Source organism: Atractosteus spatula, chromosome 15, assembly GCF_055471065.1.
Source record: "Atractosteus spatula isolate fAtrSpa1 chromosome 15, fAtrSpa1.hap1, whole genome shotgun sequence".
Classification (NCBI taxonomy): domain Eukaryota; kingdom Metazoa; phylum Chordata; class Actinopteri; order Semionotiformes; family Lepisosteidae; genus Atractosteus; species Atractosteus spatula.
This window is the reverse complement of record NC_142720.1, coordinates 20,262,526-20,279,801: the sequence shown is the minus strand read 5'-3', so window position 1 is coordinate 20,279,801 and position 17,276 is coordinate 20,262,526. Positions and strand designations below refer to the sequence as shown.

The 17,276-nt window shown below is 41.1% G+C and overlaps 2 protein-coding genes across 4 annotated transcripts in view; one reads left to right on the top strand and one right to left on the bottom strand.

Moving 5' to 3' along the window:
• Positions 1-3,052, bottom strand: part of heatr1 (HEAT repeat containing 1) — a 30,356-nt gene extending 27,304 nt beyond the window's left edge. Inside the window, exons 1-7 of the mRNA XM_088934299.1 lie at positions 2,996-3,052; positions 2,230-2,394; positions 1,797-2,013; positions 1,441-1,582; positions 895-996; positions 638-778; positions 88-299 (exon numbers count right to left, since the gene is read on the bottom strand). Coding sequence (XP_088790425.1) covers positions 88-299; positions 638-778; positions 895-996; positions 1,441-1,582; positions 1,797-2,013; positions 2,230-2,371 — 956 coding nt within the window. The 5' untranslated portion in view covers positions 2,372-2,394; positions 2,996-3,052. The remainder of the gene's footprint in view (positions 1-87; positions 300-637; positions 779-894; positions 997-1,440; positions 1,583-1,796; positions 2,014-2,229; positions 2,395-2,995) is intronic.
• A 1,698-nt stretch (positions 3,053-4,750) lies between these two features.
• Positions 4,751-17,276, top strand: part of LOC148820206 (alpha-actinin-2) — a 35,560-nt gene continuing 23,034 nt past the window's right edge. For 2 of the 3 annotated variants that reach the window (XM_088933601.1, XM_088933602.1), the window contains exons 1-6: positions 4,754-5,121; positions 12,441-12,555; positions 12,823-12,942; positions 13,618-13,704; positions 13,943-14,030; positions 14,892-14,970. In XM_088933601.1, the coding sequence (XP_088789727.1) occupies positions 4,993-5,121; positions 12,441-12,555; positions 12,823-12,942; positions 13,618-13,704; positions 13,943-14,030; positions 14,892-14,970 (618 nt within the window). In that variant the 5' untranslated portion in view covers positions 4,754-4,992. Of the gene's footprint in view, positions 5,122-12,440; positions 12,556-12,822; positions 12,943-13,617; positions 13,705-13,942; positions 14,031-14,891; positions 14,971-17,276 lie in introns of all 3 variants that reach the window. The other variant, XM_088933600.1, reaches the window with a different exon arrangement.

The following is a 17,276-nucleotide window of genomic DNA, read 5'->3' as shown; positions in this document are numbered from 1 at the left end:
AGGTGCAGAGTCAGTGGTGAATCAGTCTCCTCTCATACACTCAGCACATCAATCAAATAAGTTAACAGTTAATAGTTTCAGACTCACTTTTTTTCGAGGCAGCCTTCCTTCTGATTTTGTAATAAAACAACCAGGCAGCCCAGCCCTTCTCTGGGCATGGCAGGGTCTTGAGAAAGAGAGCTGCTAATCTGCAGAACGAGGGTATTGACCAAAGCTGCCTCCATCACCACCTTCACAGCCAGCTGACTAGCAATCATGTAGGTTGCAGCCTTATAGTCTGTCAAGGGTGACTTCAAACCCTAGGACAAAGAACAAAAAAGTTTTCATTTAAAGATTTGCTAAAAAGCACTAAAAAGGAAACAACAAAATTATTTTTCACAAAACATCACTTGTCTGCAACGTCAAAGTTGATTAAAGAGCACATGAAAATAAAAGAGTCAGGAAAAGCATCAGAACATATTTAAAGCTACTGAACTACAACAAGGATGCAGAACAAATTTAAGAGACAGCATTCTCACGGGTGTGTTCTGGGACACTGGGGTTTAGGTGATTTACCTTGTGCTTTAAATAAACTAAGAAACTGAAAATAAAACGCACAGATCTTTGTTTTTCAAATATAACATAATATGCTTCTTACCTTTTGAATATATGGCAGCAATTTGGCTATCAATGCATCTGTTATCTTTTCAACAGCATCTAAAGCAAGAACAATAGTTGATGCATAGAAGGAGAAAATAACTCTGAGCTGGGCACAGTTTCCTGAACATCCTGAATAAGCCTGAAACACAGATCACAGAAGCATTAGCTCAGGTTTCTTAAGGTAAGATTCAATACAAACCCGAATGCACAATTCCTACTTATATGGAAAGGACAAGTAGGAATGAGTTTCGTTACCTTAATCGATTTAGTCACAAGACTGCAGATAAAGTCCAGGAAACCCAGGTTTTTGTAACAGTGTGTAATAACTGTGCTTCTGGGCAGTGGAACCCCGGGTTTCTGAAAACAATGAGCACAAAGCAGTAATATCAATAATGTGACTTAACACAAGATCATTAAAGCTGAAATGACCAGCATCATTTACTTTTCCAATCACAGAAATCCTGACTTCTGTCACTGGGTGTGGAGCATGTCAAACTTTCCTCAGGGGTGACTATGTTTTTAATTCTAGCTGAGTTCTGAATTACTTCAGTTAACTACCTGGAAAGGCACCTTTTACAATACTCAACAAACATGCTGTCCACTGAAAACTATTGACCATACATGCGATATATGAGAAGAGAAAACATCTAATTTGATGTGGCAAAGGTTTTTTGTTTTAACTTAAAACAAGCATTCATTAAGTATTTCTATGTCAATTCAACCTTTCAGTTCAAATAAAGGTACAACATCAAGCTTATTGTACACTGAACACCAAAGAAGAGACATACTGGAACACTGTACCTTTATTGCGTGGAGCCAATTCCATCTGTGGGTGGGGTCCTTGGTTTTAAGTAGCTGAATTACTCTCACAAACACTTTGGACTCATGATATGGCAAAACACAGGCAACCAAGCTGTCTTCGTTATAAAGATGGATGTGGAACCTGTGGAACATTTACAATAATCTCCACTTGTAAGGGGTAAAGCAGTTAATCACTTTAAATAAAAACGAGAACTGAAACTGTAGATGATGACTGCTCAGATAGGCTAGGGCAAACTCAGGGTTTTCACAGATACACATTTCTTGATTGAGGAATGGCGGAAATTATTCGAAAACATCCAGGGGTGCCAAAAGCGTACTGCTGACGTGGATCTTACCGGTGAATGAGCCACTCCAGGCATTTCTGTGCTGGTTTTAGCATGAAATATGGAGAAAGGCGTGTGAGGAACAAGGAGATCCCCGCGTCCAGGCGCTGGTTGACCTCCTTGGTCTGAACGCTACGCTCCAGGTTTTTGGAAGCCGGGCTGAACAGCGTGTCCTGGAACTCTTCAAACAGGGGTTCAATTCCCAGCAGCTCCTCCAGTCCTGTGCACCCTGTCACAACAGGACAGCAAGGGTCTGACTGGTGCCCAGACTCGGGCACACAGCACAGCCGTGAAGACAAACGTTCAGCAACACTTGCCGTTAAATTAAAAACGACTGTGATTAGCCTCGAAACAGCACTGCAGTTTTTTTTTTACTTGAACACGCACGGACATAGCAGCGACAATTCTCAGCTCATGCCGTCCCCGTGGGGAGCTGTTCATTTACCCAGTGCGAAGAAAGTGTCTCTGTCAATGCCTGCTGCCTCCTTCGGGTCAAAGAGGAGGGAGGCCACATCCTTACGAGACAGCAAACTCGGGTCATTCTGAGGCAAAGCCAGGCGCTTCAGCTGCTGAGCTAGCGACGTCATTTTACCGCTAACTATCCAGACTCCTAGAAATAAAACAAGAACATTAATATTGCAAATACTACGATCACATGCCTCCCGTCCCCTGCTTGTTAGTGGGTTTGGTCGAGATCTTGAATCACTGTCAAAGAATCTCAGGAAGATCGCGCTGATTTTTACTAATTAAATCAAAAACACCTTGAGAGGATGAAGTGAAAACCCGACTTTCTTACGTTTCTACTACTCGTATACATTTTACCGCCACATACCGATACGTGTATTGCAAAACCTTACAATGCTACCGATAATAAAAATAATGCTAAGACAAGAACTAAAATAAATACGAATATGTTCTCACAAATATGAATACTAAACTCAGATTTTTGGGCAGTGTCTGTGAATAGTTCAGAGAACATGACGAAGAAACACATGCAATAATTTGAACACAAAATAAACTGTAGCAGTTGCTGTCTTAACAGCTTGCTGTATGAACGTTTTTAACCACTGGGAATACAACAGTAAGCAAAAGATAAACACAAGAATTTTATGTTTTAAAGATAACTGGATACATAACCAAGGAATATTCTACTATGAACTACATAAATAAAGAGACTTAATTTGCAACGATTTTAAGAACCCCCAACTTACTGTAGCTCACTTCAGGATCCACATGTACATGTGCTTGTACAGGCTAACCTCTAACCCGGATATGGTATGAATGATCACACGCGTTGATCTGCCTAAGAAAGTGCGATTGATAGCGACCTCTGGAGGTGGGAGTTCTAAATGATTTGCTGTTGGTTTAAATTTCTGTAACATTTCTTGTGCAATGTAATACTTCTGTGTGTGTGTGTGAAGCGCACTACACACATCCGTACAAGCATACAAATTATTTTCTTCAAGCGGATATACCCAATTTTGAACAGTGCCTTTGCAAACTCTGTTTAAAAACCTTATTTAAACTAATTTTGAACTATCAGTTTGCCACTGAACAATTATTAAATCCCTTTGCCATTGAATTCACTGTGTGCTGTAGTAGAGTATGCCCAGTCTGAGCTTTAAGGACACAGAGACACTCAGGCCGGGTGTGTTGCAGGTGTGCTGGGGTGTACAGAAAACACCCCTCACTTCATCTTTCACTGCCTCTTCCCGAAGAGGTGTCTCTAAAGGGGCCCCAGGACAGGCTCATGGCTGGAGTAGGAGCGTTGCCATGGTGCCCTTCCTCACGGTGACCCTCTGTGTAAGCACCTGCTATCTCTCTGATTCACACACTCAGTCTAATAATAATAATAATACCTTACTCTTATTTCATGAGAGTCAGGATCTCAGTTTTATATCTCATACAAAGGACAGCACCTTTTTACAGTATATTGACCCCATCATTATACTAGGGCAGTAGGATCCACACAGACTGCAGGGTGAGCACCCCCTACTGGCCCCTCTAACACCTGCAGTAGTTTTTCCCAGGAGGTCTCCCATGCAGGAACTGACCAGGCTCACACCTGCTAAGCTTCAGTGCTGTTAGGAGCCACAGAGTTACTCACTGCTAGCCTGGGCTGTCTGGAGCTACAGAACTTCCTGAAACTCCAGGCTTCACCCCATTGTCATGTACATTCGCCACCACTGCAATGACTGATATTAAAATGGACCCTATAAACACCATTTTTTACCCTGGGAGCCATCAAAGAGTGTACTTCTTAAACAACAAAGTACTACTCGAGCAGTGTGCTGTACAGTTATTGCCTGTGAGGGCACTCAAGTCAGGTCTGCATCATTCAGATGCCCGGATTTGAAGGAAAACTGAAATGCAGGTGCACATCTTACCAGTTTTATCTCCCTTCTACTGGCTCCCTAGGGATTTCAGAATGAAATTTAAAACACTGTTGCTGCACCCTGAAGGGCTGAAGGGTCTGTCTTTTACCTCCATTAGGGTCTGTTAAACCCTACACCTGCACTCATTGGCAGTCTTCGAACTGCTGTACTGGAAGACCCTGCTTTCGGTTCTGTTGAATTAATACTTTTTCGTGTATTTTTCCTTAAAAAAATGCTTAAAAAGGTCATTTTTTAGTAAGTTTTCTTGAGTTTGTGTGTACCCCGTTTCTTTTGGCTTATTGTTCCAGCGGGGATTGACTTTAGATGGTGCATCACAATCTCAAGGCCTGCAAGATCAATGTTATGCATAACGGCGATGCGCACGCACGAAGGCATGCGTCTCTATCAGCGGCTCCTATCGCTAGATCTGCCCAGGCAAGAGGATGCTTTTCAGAAACACTGTCACGGGCGGCAGCAGGGGGTGACTCCCAGAGGCACAACGTGTCTCCCCGCTCGCGTGCTCAAGTGCCCCTGCCAGCCGGGCCAGGCGTCACGTGACGCCCAGTATTAATTGAAATCCGCGCGCGCGCCGCCGAGATCACTCCGTCAGCCGGGGGAGCGAGCGGGAGCACGGATCCACAGATAGCGCAGCTCATACCCACGCTCACTGCACCGACCTGCGTATTCAGCACTGAATCAGCAAGGCGATTTACCGTAGCTTCTAAAGTACCGTTGCAGCGTTATTCTCCTCCCTCCCTTCCACTTCTAATCAATTGCACTAGAGTTTTTTTTTTTGTGTGTGTGTGTGTTTGTGTTAACGCATCTGCAGAACCATGACCCAGGTAGATATGACGGTGCAATACAACAACCACGAGTACGAGCAGGACGAGTACATGACGCAGGAGGACGAGTGGGACCGGGACATGCTATTGGACCCGGCCTGGGAGAAGCAGCAGCGCAAGGTAAGAGCTCTGATGCCGCCTCTGACGGACAACGCTGCAGCACTTGGGGAAACAGACACAGCAGTTGTATTCAAATAGGAGAGAGGTGATTTTGTAAAGTGTCAGTTCCCTTTATTTTGCACACATACATATATATAGTTTTAAAAACTTTAATACTTTCGATTTCCCTTCCTTATAGGTGAAGGGAATTGTGCAGACGGAACCACAAACGTGACAGTCCGAATATGACAAATAACCCAACTGAAAAGCAGTTCTATTGCCAATGAAATTCCCACCTGTATTGAAAGAGCCAACCTGGGCTTTTTTCCCCCTTAAGTAATGGAATCGCGGTGAAGGTCAGGCAAGGCGATATCTGGCTCGTGTGGCGTTTCCGAGTGGGCTGTACAGACCCCTTGGCACGGGGCGGCATCGCTCTTGAGTGGGGGGGGGGACGCGGTGGGTACCGCCTAACAATATCCCCCACTAACGAGCGGCCCTCCAGACTTGTGCCATTCCATTGATACGCAAAGTATGAGAGCTGTCAACAGGCGCTGGTAACGGATGATGACGTCCTTAGGATTAGAATGGATGTGATGCCTAATTTTAGCCTCAGGCCCGAGAGGGTATTATGGTCGGCTAATCCCGTGTCCTTGGTTTGGAATTCTTTTGTTGATGGAAAACGACACAAAACCATTCAGGCCTCTTGCATGGTATTTTTTATCGTGTCTGTCAAAGGATAGTGCTCAGAACTACATGTATATCTGTTACCCCTGTCACATGTGAGAATGCTGTCACACGTATTGTCAGCTAATATTCATCAGAAATATGTGTGGGCTGTAACATTTGTTAAAATGCTGGTTTTAAGACAAGACCATCTTAGACGTGGTGTAGTTAATTGTGACTGACACACCTTTAATTCAGAGCCTCGGATTCCGCTGGGGCCAGTAGTTCAGATAGATACCCTGCTCTGTGCATTTTTTACACTGAGATGCGAGTCTCATCTATGTGGCCAATCAGCTCTTCTTGACAGATTTACAGAGGCAAAACGAACGAAGTCATCAAATGTTTAAAAATAAGTGTGACATCACCTTAGCTGTTTACTTATGTGTCATGGTAACAAAGACAAAGAAAGTCTTCTTGTTGTCTTCATACAATCCTTCACACAATCTTGTTTCCTCCAAGTGACCCTTTCTGGGGATGAAATTCATGTGATGATCAACGCATTTCAGTTTTTCTTCTTAAACTTAGGTTTCCCAGGTTTAAATATTCTTATGTAAAATGAGGCCTCCTGTCACCTGTGTGCTACCTGTAATTTGCAGCAAAGATTTAAAGCATCTCAGACTATCGTTTAAAGTTTCTACTGTAGAGACGTTTTTTCTCATGAGCTGTTTTGTGTTGTTATGGGCTCAAGATGCAGTTCAAACATTTCCATTGCTGCATGCAAACGATGTACCTTTTGCCTGCTTGCTGCGGTTCCACTGAGCGAGAGGTTTCAGCTTGTCTTTGAAGGCTCTGCCTTGATTGTAAGCAGCACTCCTGGCTGATAAGACTGATGTCTGCTGCAGGGTGGCAGGTGAAGAGCTTCTGGAGTTGTTTCCAGTTTCTTCCCTGACACAGGGAAAGAGAGGAATAAAGAGTGTGTGTGCTTTACTCTTTGATGTGCTCTTCCGAGCTTCTCTTCTCTTTTCTCAGGGACAGCAAGCTTTCCTTAATAACTTTACACCACACTGATCCTCTTATCAACTTGGAATAGGGAGAAAGGGAGAGGGCATTTTGTAAGTGAAGCTCGGTACACTATGCCACTTTCCTTCTTCAGTTATATCAACAGCGTACAACAAACAGGCCAGGGCAGGGACACCGTCAACTTAATTGCATCAACGATCAGATTCCTCTTTGAGTTTTTCAACTGACGATTTTGTTCAGAATCATTCACTGCATTCTTAGCACTTAAGCTATTTATTTTGAGTATTTCAGAGTTATAAAAAAACTATGTAGAGAGTTTCAATGTTAAATGACATTCCTTCTTTATCGTGCTCTGGACAACGTTTTTTGAGATTTACCTTTTAAATGTGGTGCAAATGTTTTAGTCCAGCTTCTGTGTTGCCAGGGGAGTCTCTGATTCCCACTGAACCTCAAATATATTTAGAGCTGTGGCAGTTCTAGGAAGCCACACAAATATTTGCAGACCACTGGTTTAATGTCACTTGCACTTGCTTTGTCCACTGGAATGCTATCTTTGTTCCAAGTGCTCCAATATTCTGGTAAATATAGAACCAGGCTCTTCTCTGACACAGCGAATGTAATAGTATATCTTTCTTCTGGGGGGGGGCATTATCCCTGGATATCTCCCACCTCTCTGGCTGACTTCTACTCTCTCCCTTTGGGTAAGGGTGACAGACCCGCTGAGAAGCTCCCCACCCAGCTGAAATAGCTTTAAGGGAGTCCGGCTTATATGGAAAGTAGACTTTCTCAGTTTGGATTAGGATAGGGGCGTCCTGCCTCAGATCTCCCACCCCTTTCTCTCTGCCTCGGGCCCAGCAGGCTTTTAGGGGAAATGACCTTCCCTATAGATCTTTGCCAGGATGTAAGTCATGACTGCCCTGACCCTTGTAGGCTTTAATGGAATATAATTTTACTTAATTCCCTAGAAGGAAGATCTCCTACTGTTAAATGTCATGAAAGCCGCCATTTCTGAAATATTTCTGTGACACAATATGTGACTCTAAATCTCAAATAAATGCTTAACTCACTGAATCATGTTTATTAGTATATCCTCTAGTCATACGTAAGCAGTGCTTTGTTCCAAAGGTGTGTGCGTGGGGTTAGTCGAGGAGCAATGTAAATCTCCCACTTGCCCACCATGTTAGCCCCACGCTGGTGCCCCACCACACCAGAAGGTTTGTAGTCATGCCCAAGTGAAGAGCAGAAGAGTGCTGTTGTCATCTTCAGTGGGGACCATGAAACACTAACAAGCACTCTGCCTCTGCTCCCAAAGTAACAAAATGCAACATAACTTAGTGCAGTGAGGGGGCCATCTACCTTTGTCATTCTGCAGCTGCCATAGTGCATAGTGCAGGTCACTGTGAAAAATGTCAGAGATGGACATTTCTGGTATATTCATGTCCTTCTGCGTTGCCTTTCTCATTAGCTGTAATGGGGTATTACCTCTTTCAATAAATGGCTGGATATGATTCTTGAATTCATCACCTACTGAAATGTAGACAAGATAGATGTGCTGACTGACATTTTCTCTTTTGTGCTTATTTTCTTAAGATAGTCACTCTTTCGGTTATTATAGTATATGCAGTACATTTGCATTTGTGTTTAAAGATTATCTTGTGTTATCTCAAAGTCTACTACAGCAGCATCAATTTAAACCTTTGGTGTGGAGATTTATATTGCCTGGAATTGCAAGCTGGTCTAAAGAAAGCTGTCATGTGTACATCACTGTCTACATCTAGACCATCTTTCCCACGTCCAACTAAAATCTCAATCTAAAAGTGCCAGGTAGAAAATGTCTAACAATTGATAAGTCGTTTCCTTTGCATTTCAGAAAAAAAATTCCTTTGAACTGAATCCTTGCCGATATCAAAGTATTGCATCCGTTGTGGCTCCTGAATGATCCAACCGGTAAAAGCGCGTAGGCAGGGGTCTCTGGGGTCCCGACTTCATGTTCCAGCCTGGGAATCAATCATGAGCGGGCTTTCCTAAGCGATGCCTGCGCGGTTCGCGATCGGAACAGCGCCTCTGGTGGTGGGATTGAGACAGGACGGCCAGGGTTGTTTTGACCCCCAGTTCAAGGACCATTGCTGCGACTTCCTGGGTGCCTGCTGGCTCACTGCCCTCGGTGGGGGATGTGGCCCTTCCTCAGATGTTACATGCCAATGCAGAGCTCGGAGAGTGTGAAAAGGTGAATGCATGAATGTATTTATGCACTGCCTCTTTCACCACATGGAGATACAGGGGTTATTGCTTTGAACCAAGACATAAAGACACAACTGCCCATTTATATATATATCATAAAAATAAACTGGCGATTCTTTTATTTAAATTCCTCATCTACTGTAAATATTTGAAATGCTAAACCAAGCAGTCGAATTGAAAGAATCACATTGTGCCACTACTGGTTCTTTAGAAAACTGCTAAATCTGAGATTTTTCAATACATTATTTTTAAATATGTGCAAGGTTTTCAGCAGCAAATTGCATTTACAGTATGGGAGTGGGTGGAAGGAGGATGAAGGTGAATCGTTTAACTGGATGCACTTACTTCAGTAGCCTCTTCTGACTGGAATCTGTACAAGTCTGTAAGTCAAATTTCGATGTCTTTTTTAATACAGTTTTTTTGTATTAAATATATTGTAGGAAGGCTTGCTTTGGGAGAAAAGTACCTCAAAGACATTCAGTTGTTGTACAACATTGTTGTAAATATTACAGGCAGGGGGATGTAGCAGTTCTAACAGGTCACTCTGCACCTCTGTTGAACTTACCCATGTATAAAATACACGTGTGTATATATTCTCTTAATGGATCCCAAAATTGTCAGTTTTATACATTTTTAAAGGCTGATGAGTGAGATGAATTCATAAAACAATGATTTAGCTGCAAACAATGACGCAAGACTCCTATGATAAAAAAACGTGTTTATTTATTTGTGGTGAAACCCAAACAAGCACTTCAATTTTGTCCATTGATTCTCCAGTCCACCACCAGAAGCCCAGATCCTCAGTTCACACCCTTCATCTACTGGTGGGTCTTCTAAACATTGACAAACCATAAAGGGTTAACGTTCCTATTTTTAAGAACTTAAATTTTAAAAACCTTTGTCTTCTGGATTATGTCCTTAAAAATGTTCTGAAGTCTTAAAACTCCAAAGGGTTTTAAAGCTGGGTATGATTCCCGATACACTTTTGACAGCTGGCAAGCCCAGGGCTGTGTCTATTTTATTCTGCTTTGTTTGTGTAATGCATTATATATCCTTCACTTGCATGACAGAAAAGGACAGCTGTTCTCATCTTATACAGTGGAGCCCTGGATTGTTTGGAATTAGAAACTGGAATTGACATCTTTCAGTCTGAATAGAAACAGTGGATGTTTGTTTTGTACAGTACGAAGCTCTTTTCAACGTAACATATGTCTTATGTATGTTGTTTATTTTTAGCTTAAAAAAGGCTTTCCAAAGTTTCACAATAAATACACGAGGTGCGCTAAATAACAAAATGTTTCCATTGTTATGCGAGTCAACTTGAGTACAACTTTGGTCACTGAAACAGATGCAATGCAGTATCTAAAGCAGGGCCGGCGCCAGGGGACAGATCTGTAGGGGGGCGGTGATATTTTGGTTGAAACGGAGCCGCTGCAACTACCCAACTGAAATCTTGCAACCATGCCACTGATTAGTGCTAAATGATAGAAGATAACGACGAGCCATCGGGTATTTAGCGATGTACAGTTTCACGTTCATCAGCACTCTCGCGGTTATTATTGCCTGGAGCGACAAAATACCACACGCGTTCATTTCTGCAGCTGCTGTACATCGACGGTAACGAGGTTCTGAATCGTTAAGAAAAAAATAGTTGTAAAACCAACAGAAAGCACAAACATCTATAACTACAGCCCTAGTTAGATAACGATTGTAAGTATAAGGATAAACTACTGCAAGGAATCGGCCGACCTGAGCAAACAAGATCGTAATAATGTTGACACCCAGTAACGTAGACACTGTGTAATAGGTGCCGGTCCTGGACGGATAGCCCCTCCTGCACATCAAACAGTAACTGAATTCGGGGTGAGTGTAGTTATCTGACCATTGACAAAGCTCAACTATTTTTTAGGGCGCAAGTTAAGTAAGCGAAAGTGCTCAGAAATCCTTTTGCCCAAAACCGAGGGGGCGACGCCCCCTTGCCGCCGAGTCTGATCTACAGCCACGAGAGAATCACAAAATAAAGTATACTGCCCCATAGACAGCAAACTGTAGCTAATTAAAAAAACTGTGAAATTTCAAGTGTAGCCCTTGTATCGGGTCCAGACGGTGTTGCTGGAGCGATCATTTAGGTTATAGTGGTCATGCTTTTCGCTTGCACCTTCGTTACTGTGATCATCGGTTAAGCCTGGAGGAAGGAGTGTAGACCTTCTTGATTCTCCAGGCTGCAGAATGGATGGTTTCACAGCTGAGCTTCTCTGAAAGGATCTTATACACTTTGATCATCTTTTACCAATCAGTTCCAAAACCTCGTTTTCTTAGACCACCATATAAACTCAATTAAGGACAATTACATAATGGCATTTTCCAACCTGAATTGTGTGTTTTTTTTTAAATGACAGAAATAATCTCTTCCTGGGCCTTCAGCAGAGTTGTGGCCTGGCCATTTCATACAAAACCTCTACCTCCTTTGTGCGAAAAGACAGGCGATAGGTGACATGTACAAGAAACACAGTTCTGTTCAGTGTCAGTGCAGTATAAAGCACGGATTAGCCTGAGGTCTACAATGTGTTTCTGTCTTTAACAGCCATACTTGCAATAGCAAACATGCCCCACTGCTTGGGAGAGATAAAGATGAATATTAATATCGCTTCAGGGTCAGTTTTGCGGCTGACCCACGAACTATATGTTTAAAAATTAATACCTCACCATCGTTTGTTCCCAAGTTCCCAGGAAAAACAAAAGTTCCTATTTTTGCTCTTCCCAGATGGGAAAGGGGTTGGTCAGATGTAACTATTTGTCTTTTACTTCTTCATGATCCCATGAATAGATCGGAAACTCAACGTGGGAGTAAACGCTGTGGAACTATAACCTATAAAGGAGGTACTTCTTTACCCAGAGAGGTGTGGGTGTATGGAACAAGCTAGACAGCCAAGTTGTTGAAGCTGTTCTCTTTTAAGAAACAGCTGGATGAAATCCTAGAATCTGTTAGATGGGCCACACAACCTTTTTTATGTTCTTACGAGTGCATTAGTATGGTCATTTTGACATGGTTTTAGTGTCATTCTTTGTTCATTTCGTGGCCAGGGGTACAGTTGATGTATACATGTATTTGCTGACACTGGGGTTTGCTGTAGTCTACCAGTGGATTTTATTTTGTGTCAGATCTGTGCATGTGATAATTATATTTTGCACCTAAAGATTCCAGTAAGGAGCAAGTGATCTGTGCAGCTCTAGTGAATAATCCAATACTGTAAGGAGTTCCAATACACAAACTCTTAGCTTGCCAAAATGTATTTTGGTTTTCACCCAAATAAGATTTGAAATCCAAAGATTTTTTTTCAATGGGGCAGTATTATGTATAAAAGAAAGTCTAGAGAAGTAAATGCAAAGCTAAGAAAAGGCATCTTTTCTTGCAGACTTTTACGGCCTGGTGCAATTCTCACCTGAGGAAAGCTGGAACACAAATTGAAAATATTGAAGATGACTTCAGAAATGGCCTTAAACTTATGCTTCTTTTGGAAGTCATTTCAGGTAACTGTTGCACTGTATTAGTTTAAACATGTGGTGTGGTAACTGGGGTGACCATTTTTAATCTGATCTCTAGCAGAAGGTACTGACAACTAGAGCTAAATCAGATGACCATTTCAGATTGTCTTTTGAGTTCATCAGTATCACTGTCGTCTTTGTAGTTATTTGATCAAATGTGGATTTTGCAGTTTTTTGTCCTCTGAGTAATTCATTTTTCTGAAATAGTTATTTAGTTTCTATTCTTGCATGTCTGTGTGTTTTCTGTTGCAGGTGAAAGACTACCTAAACCTGACAGAGGAAAGATGCGTTTTCACAAAATTGCTAATGTCAACAAAGCTTTAGATTTTATTGCTAGTAAAGGAGTGAAGCTTGTATCCATTGGAGCTGAAGGTAGCTGCATCTTTTGCTTTTCAGAAGTTTTTATTTTGAAGCCAAACTCAGGCGTATGAAAAGTAACTTCATGCCTTCTTTACCTTATTGGATTGTAGTCTATTTAAGGCTTTTCCAGGCTTCTCAATTAAGGTTTAAAAAGTGTTTCTAAGCCCCTGTGCACAGTGAACGATTACTGATTACTTGTGAGAATAATGTTTACAGTTAACTCTTGTGAGCTTCTACTGAAGTAAACAAAAGTGAAAACACTTTTTTTCCTGCAGTGATCAATTAATACAGACAGGAGAGATAGCAAAAGGATTTGCTGTGGTACTAAGCAGTATTAATCTGTCAAGCTCTTAGTTTTTTTCTGTTAGAATATGAAGGCATTCAGTTACAGCTGCAGTCCCACGTAAGGCTATCTAAAGGCCTTCATGCACAGCTGTAGATGAAGAGTTTATTGAAAAGTAAAGGGAATTTATCAAAGAAGAAAAAACGTATGAGTGAACTTACTCAATTACTGGTTGATTCTGAATGGCGAATTTATTAGTTTGTTTTTTTTAAAGAACATTTTCTGGTAGTTTAAAAATTGTACCTTTAAAAAGCAATGGAACGTAACTACAGTGTGAGTACAGGAATTCTGATAAAATGGCACAGGCTTTGTGGATCTCACTGAGTGGTGTCCTGCTCCTGTAGAAATTGTGGACGGGAACGTGAAGATGACTTTGGGTATGATCTGGACTATCATCCTCCGCTTTGCTATCCAGGACATTTCAGTGGAAGGTAAGCGATTGCCATTTTGAAAATGATTGATAGTGTTGTCTTCCTATTAAATGCCATTTGGTGGAAGATACAAAGCAGAAAGTTTGCATAAATGTGAAGATGTTCAAAACCATATTTCAAAGGAAAAATCAATGCTAATGAGTAAAATTATGACAATTAGAGAATATATTGAATCGTGTGATTATGTGCTTATTAAACAACTGGATTGGAAGACCACTTATTCTCCGTTTTTTTTAAGAAACATCTGCTAAGGAAGGCCTTCTTCTGTGGTGTCAGAGAAAGACTGCGCCCTACAGGAATGTCAATGTCCAGAACTTTCATGTCAGGTGAGCCCAGCCAGCCCAGGTTCGAATCATGCTGTGATCTTCCTACGTAATGAAGAAGAAGAAGAAGAAGAAGAAGAAGAAAACAAGGATTAATTTTAGTTTAAGTGATTTAGGCCAGCATTAAATTAAACTTTGAAACCTTTACTGATGGCACAATACAATTGTCTATCAAGAAAACAAAAAATCACTCCAATTAAATATTGGGTGTCTAATATAGTATTGAATCCCGACCTTATTGAGGCCTGATCCCTAGCAATAATCCCAGAAATGCTTATCTAACCCAACATTTGGCAGTCCAGGATTAGTGATAAACAGGGTCTGTGAAACTACTGGAAATAGACATTTAACCAAAATATTTCTTGAACACTTTTCTTGCACGATTTTGATTTCATTTTCAAATTCTGATCATTTTGAACTCGGATTTTAGTCAGTTCTTATCAATGGAGGTTATCTTTAATGGACTTCTTCAGGGGAGGACAGTCCTGGTCCTGGAGGTCCAGCTGTGCTCTTCACCTGAATCATCTCATTATTGGCTCAGGTGGACTCATTTAGCAGCTTCTCCCAGCTAACTAGATGCTGTTGCTTTAAAGACACCTAGAAAGTGATGCCTCCTTGTATCATTCCATATCAATTTGGATTTGACCTTGTTGAGAATAAATGCAGCCAGGCTTCATGGAGAATTCCTAATATAAACGCAGCCTAGCTTAGCAAAGAGGTTTGTAATCAACCACATGTCAGTTGCCACCCTGGTGTTTTGTCCTGTGAGCCACCTCGTTGTTAAGACTGTCGAAATACAAATATTTTGTGTTATTCTGTTTTAGGATATCATCTAACATGATTTTCTTTCCCCTAAATATGAAGCTGGAAAGATGGTCTGGCATTCTGCGCCCTGATTCATAGGCATCGACCTGATCTCATTGACTACTCCAAGCTCAATAAGGTCTTTAGTGTGCTTGACAGATTTTGACAGCATGCTCATGTGTGGCCTGCATGCGTTTTTAATACCGGTTGAGTTGATGCATTGACTAACTGTGATACTGCAGTGTGTTTCCAGACTGTGCAGCCTCTACCTCTAGCTAGTGATCAGTGGGAAAAGCAGTACAGCCCTAAATAGTCTTGCCATGCAAAGGGCTAAAGGCTTTCTGATTTATACATAAAGAAAACAAATTTAAATATGAGGATCTACATCTTTATTGGTTGGCCTGAAAATATCCACTTTTGTTTTGTGTGTTTTTTCCTCCTTGCATGCAATCCTTTTCATTGTTACATTGCGATTGGATGTCTTGTGTAGCTGGAAGGATGGGTTGGCATTCAGTGCCCTCATCCACAGACACAGGCCGGATCTGCTTGACTTTCACAGTCTCGATGAGGTATTGAAATAACATGCTGGACCTCAGTGGGTCTCTGCCTTTCTCTCCATGTGAAAAACGTCAGTGATCATAAGCAGACATTCTTTTGTAGAAGAGCATCCCCGCTTAGCTGGTCTTTTTCACTTTAGTACAGCCGAGAATGGAACAGGTCTTTCTTTGTCATGTGGGTACATTTTTATATTCTAATTTTGTTACATTGGGTTTATAGGGATGGGAAATGTAATGAAAATGCATTCAAATTTGCCACGGAAAGTGCTGAAAATTTCTGTTATCAATATCTCTGTCATTCATTCAACAAAATGGCAAGACCCAGTTTAATAGCGTTTTTGAAATGGCCTGAAAATAAATTTATCTGAAAATAAATCTTGATCCACATGACATGGAAAGACTAAGATAGGGGGATTCTTGACAAAGTTTTGGACCTTTAAAGAATAGTATTCCCTTCTGGTTTTTAGTCTCTTTTTAGATCAACTCCTCAATGTTATATAGGAGTTTGGTGTTGTAGAAATAGGTGCAGAATAAATGTCTGTATGGTGATCCTGAGCAGACATTACTGCCATTGTCCTTAGACTGGGTGATCTTAAGCACACAGTGGCTTCTAGGGTACAGAATGAACAGGGAACTAAATGCTAATAAAGGCAGCAGGAGTTCATTGTGTGCGAAAGTGCTCTCCTCCAACCAAACTCTCCAGAATATTATGGAGTATGGAATCCATATAGAAACCATAGGAGATCATTGTCTTTTCTTTGTGTGTTTTAAGTCTTTTGAAAGCAATTAAAGTGTCATGATTACAGCGTATCAGGTTTGTCAATGCTATTAATGTTCTTAATACTATATTTGAATGGCCTTAAATGGTGTGCAAAGCATATTTTGAACCAAAACACAATATATTCCATGTTATGATAACATCTTACCCCAAATGTAAAAGCATAAAAAGGTTTGATTTTTAATGTTTTGAAATTTGAGGCGTGTCCTTTGAGAGCATTGAAGAGCTCTGGGTCTTTCCTGGTTGCGACCTTTGACTTAAAAAAAAAAAATCCGACCCAGAAAAGTGGGAGCTCATGGGGAAAGTGAACGTTGACTTGATCTGTGACCTTAGAGCTATGTCACCTTGTGTCTGGAGCAGAGGATATTTTAGGCACAGCTGTTTAGTCTGGCTTCTCTTGAGCAGACTCTGGTAAGCTCAAATATTAACGATGCAAATGTCTCAATTGGACTTGCAAGAGTTGCTTGCTTTAGGCTGGACTGTAGAGTAGAGCCCAGGGACACTGTTATAAGATGAAAGAATCTGCAACTGTGCTTTTGTTTTGCACATTTTCCAATGATCATTCCTTAATCTGGAAAGCATCGTTGTAAGCACCAGCACATCAAGCTTCCAGGGCACTGACATTATGTTGTGAGAGATGCAAAATTACAGAAGCTTGCAGTTATTTATCTGAAGTGTATGATTTATCTTTAATGGCAGGCTTAGTCTTTGGCCCTACCCTCAAAGCAAAGGTATAGAACTGTCCTGTGTACATTGTATTAATATTTTTCATTAGGTAACAATGATATGATTTCAAGTAAAATTAGGGAGAAAATTATACACCAGATTTATTTATTACTAATTCTCAGTTGTCTGTATGTTGAGTGTAAATGTTTTCTAAGCATGAAAAAAAGGAAATTTGCATTTCCATAGCTTTTTATTTTGGAAATTTTAGATCTACATAACATGAATATGAATTGCTGACAAACAGGACATAATAACAAAAGGTGATATTGTCCAATGCTTGTAAACCCTTAAATATTTAGTAGAAACCCATTCTCAGAAAATGAGTACAGTATATAACATATCATTTGTCTGAGTATGTCATCTTACACAGGTAACTTAGGTAAC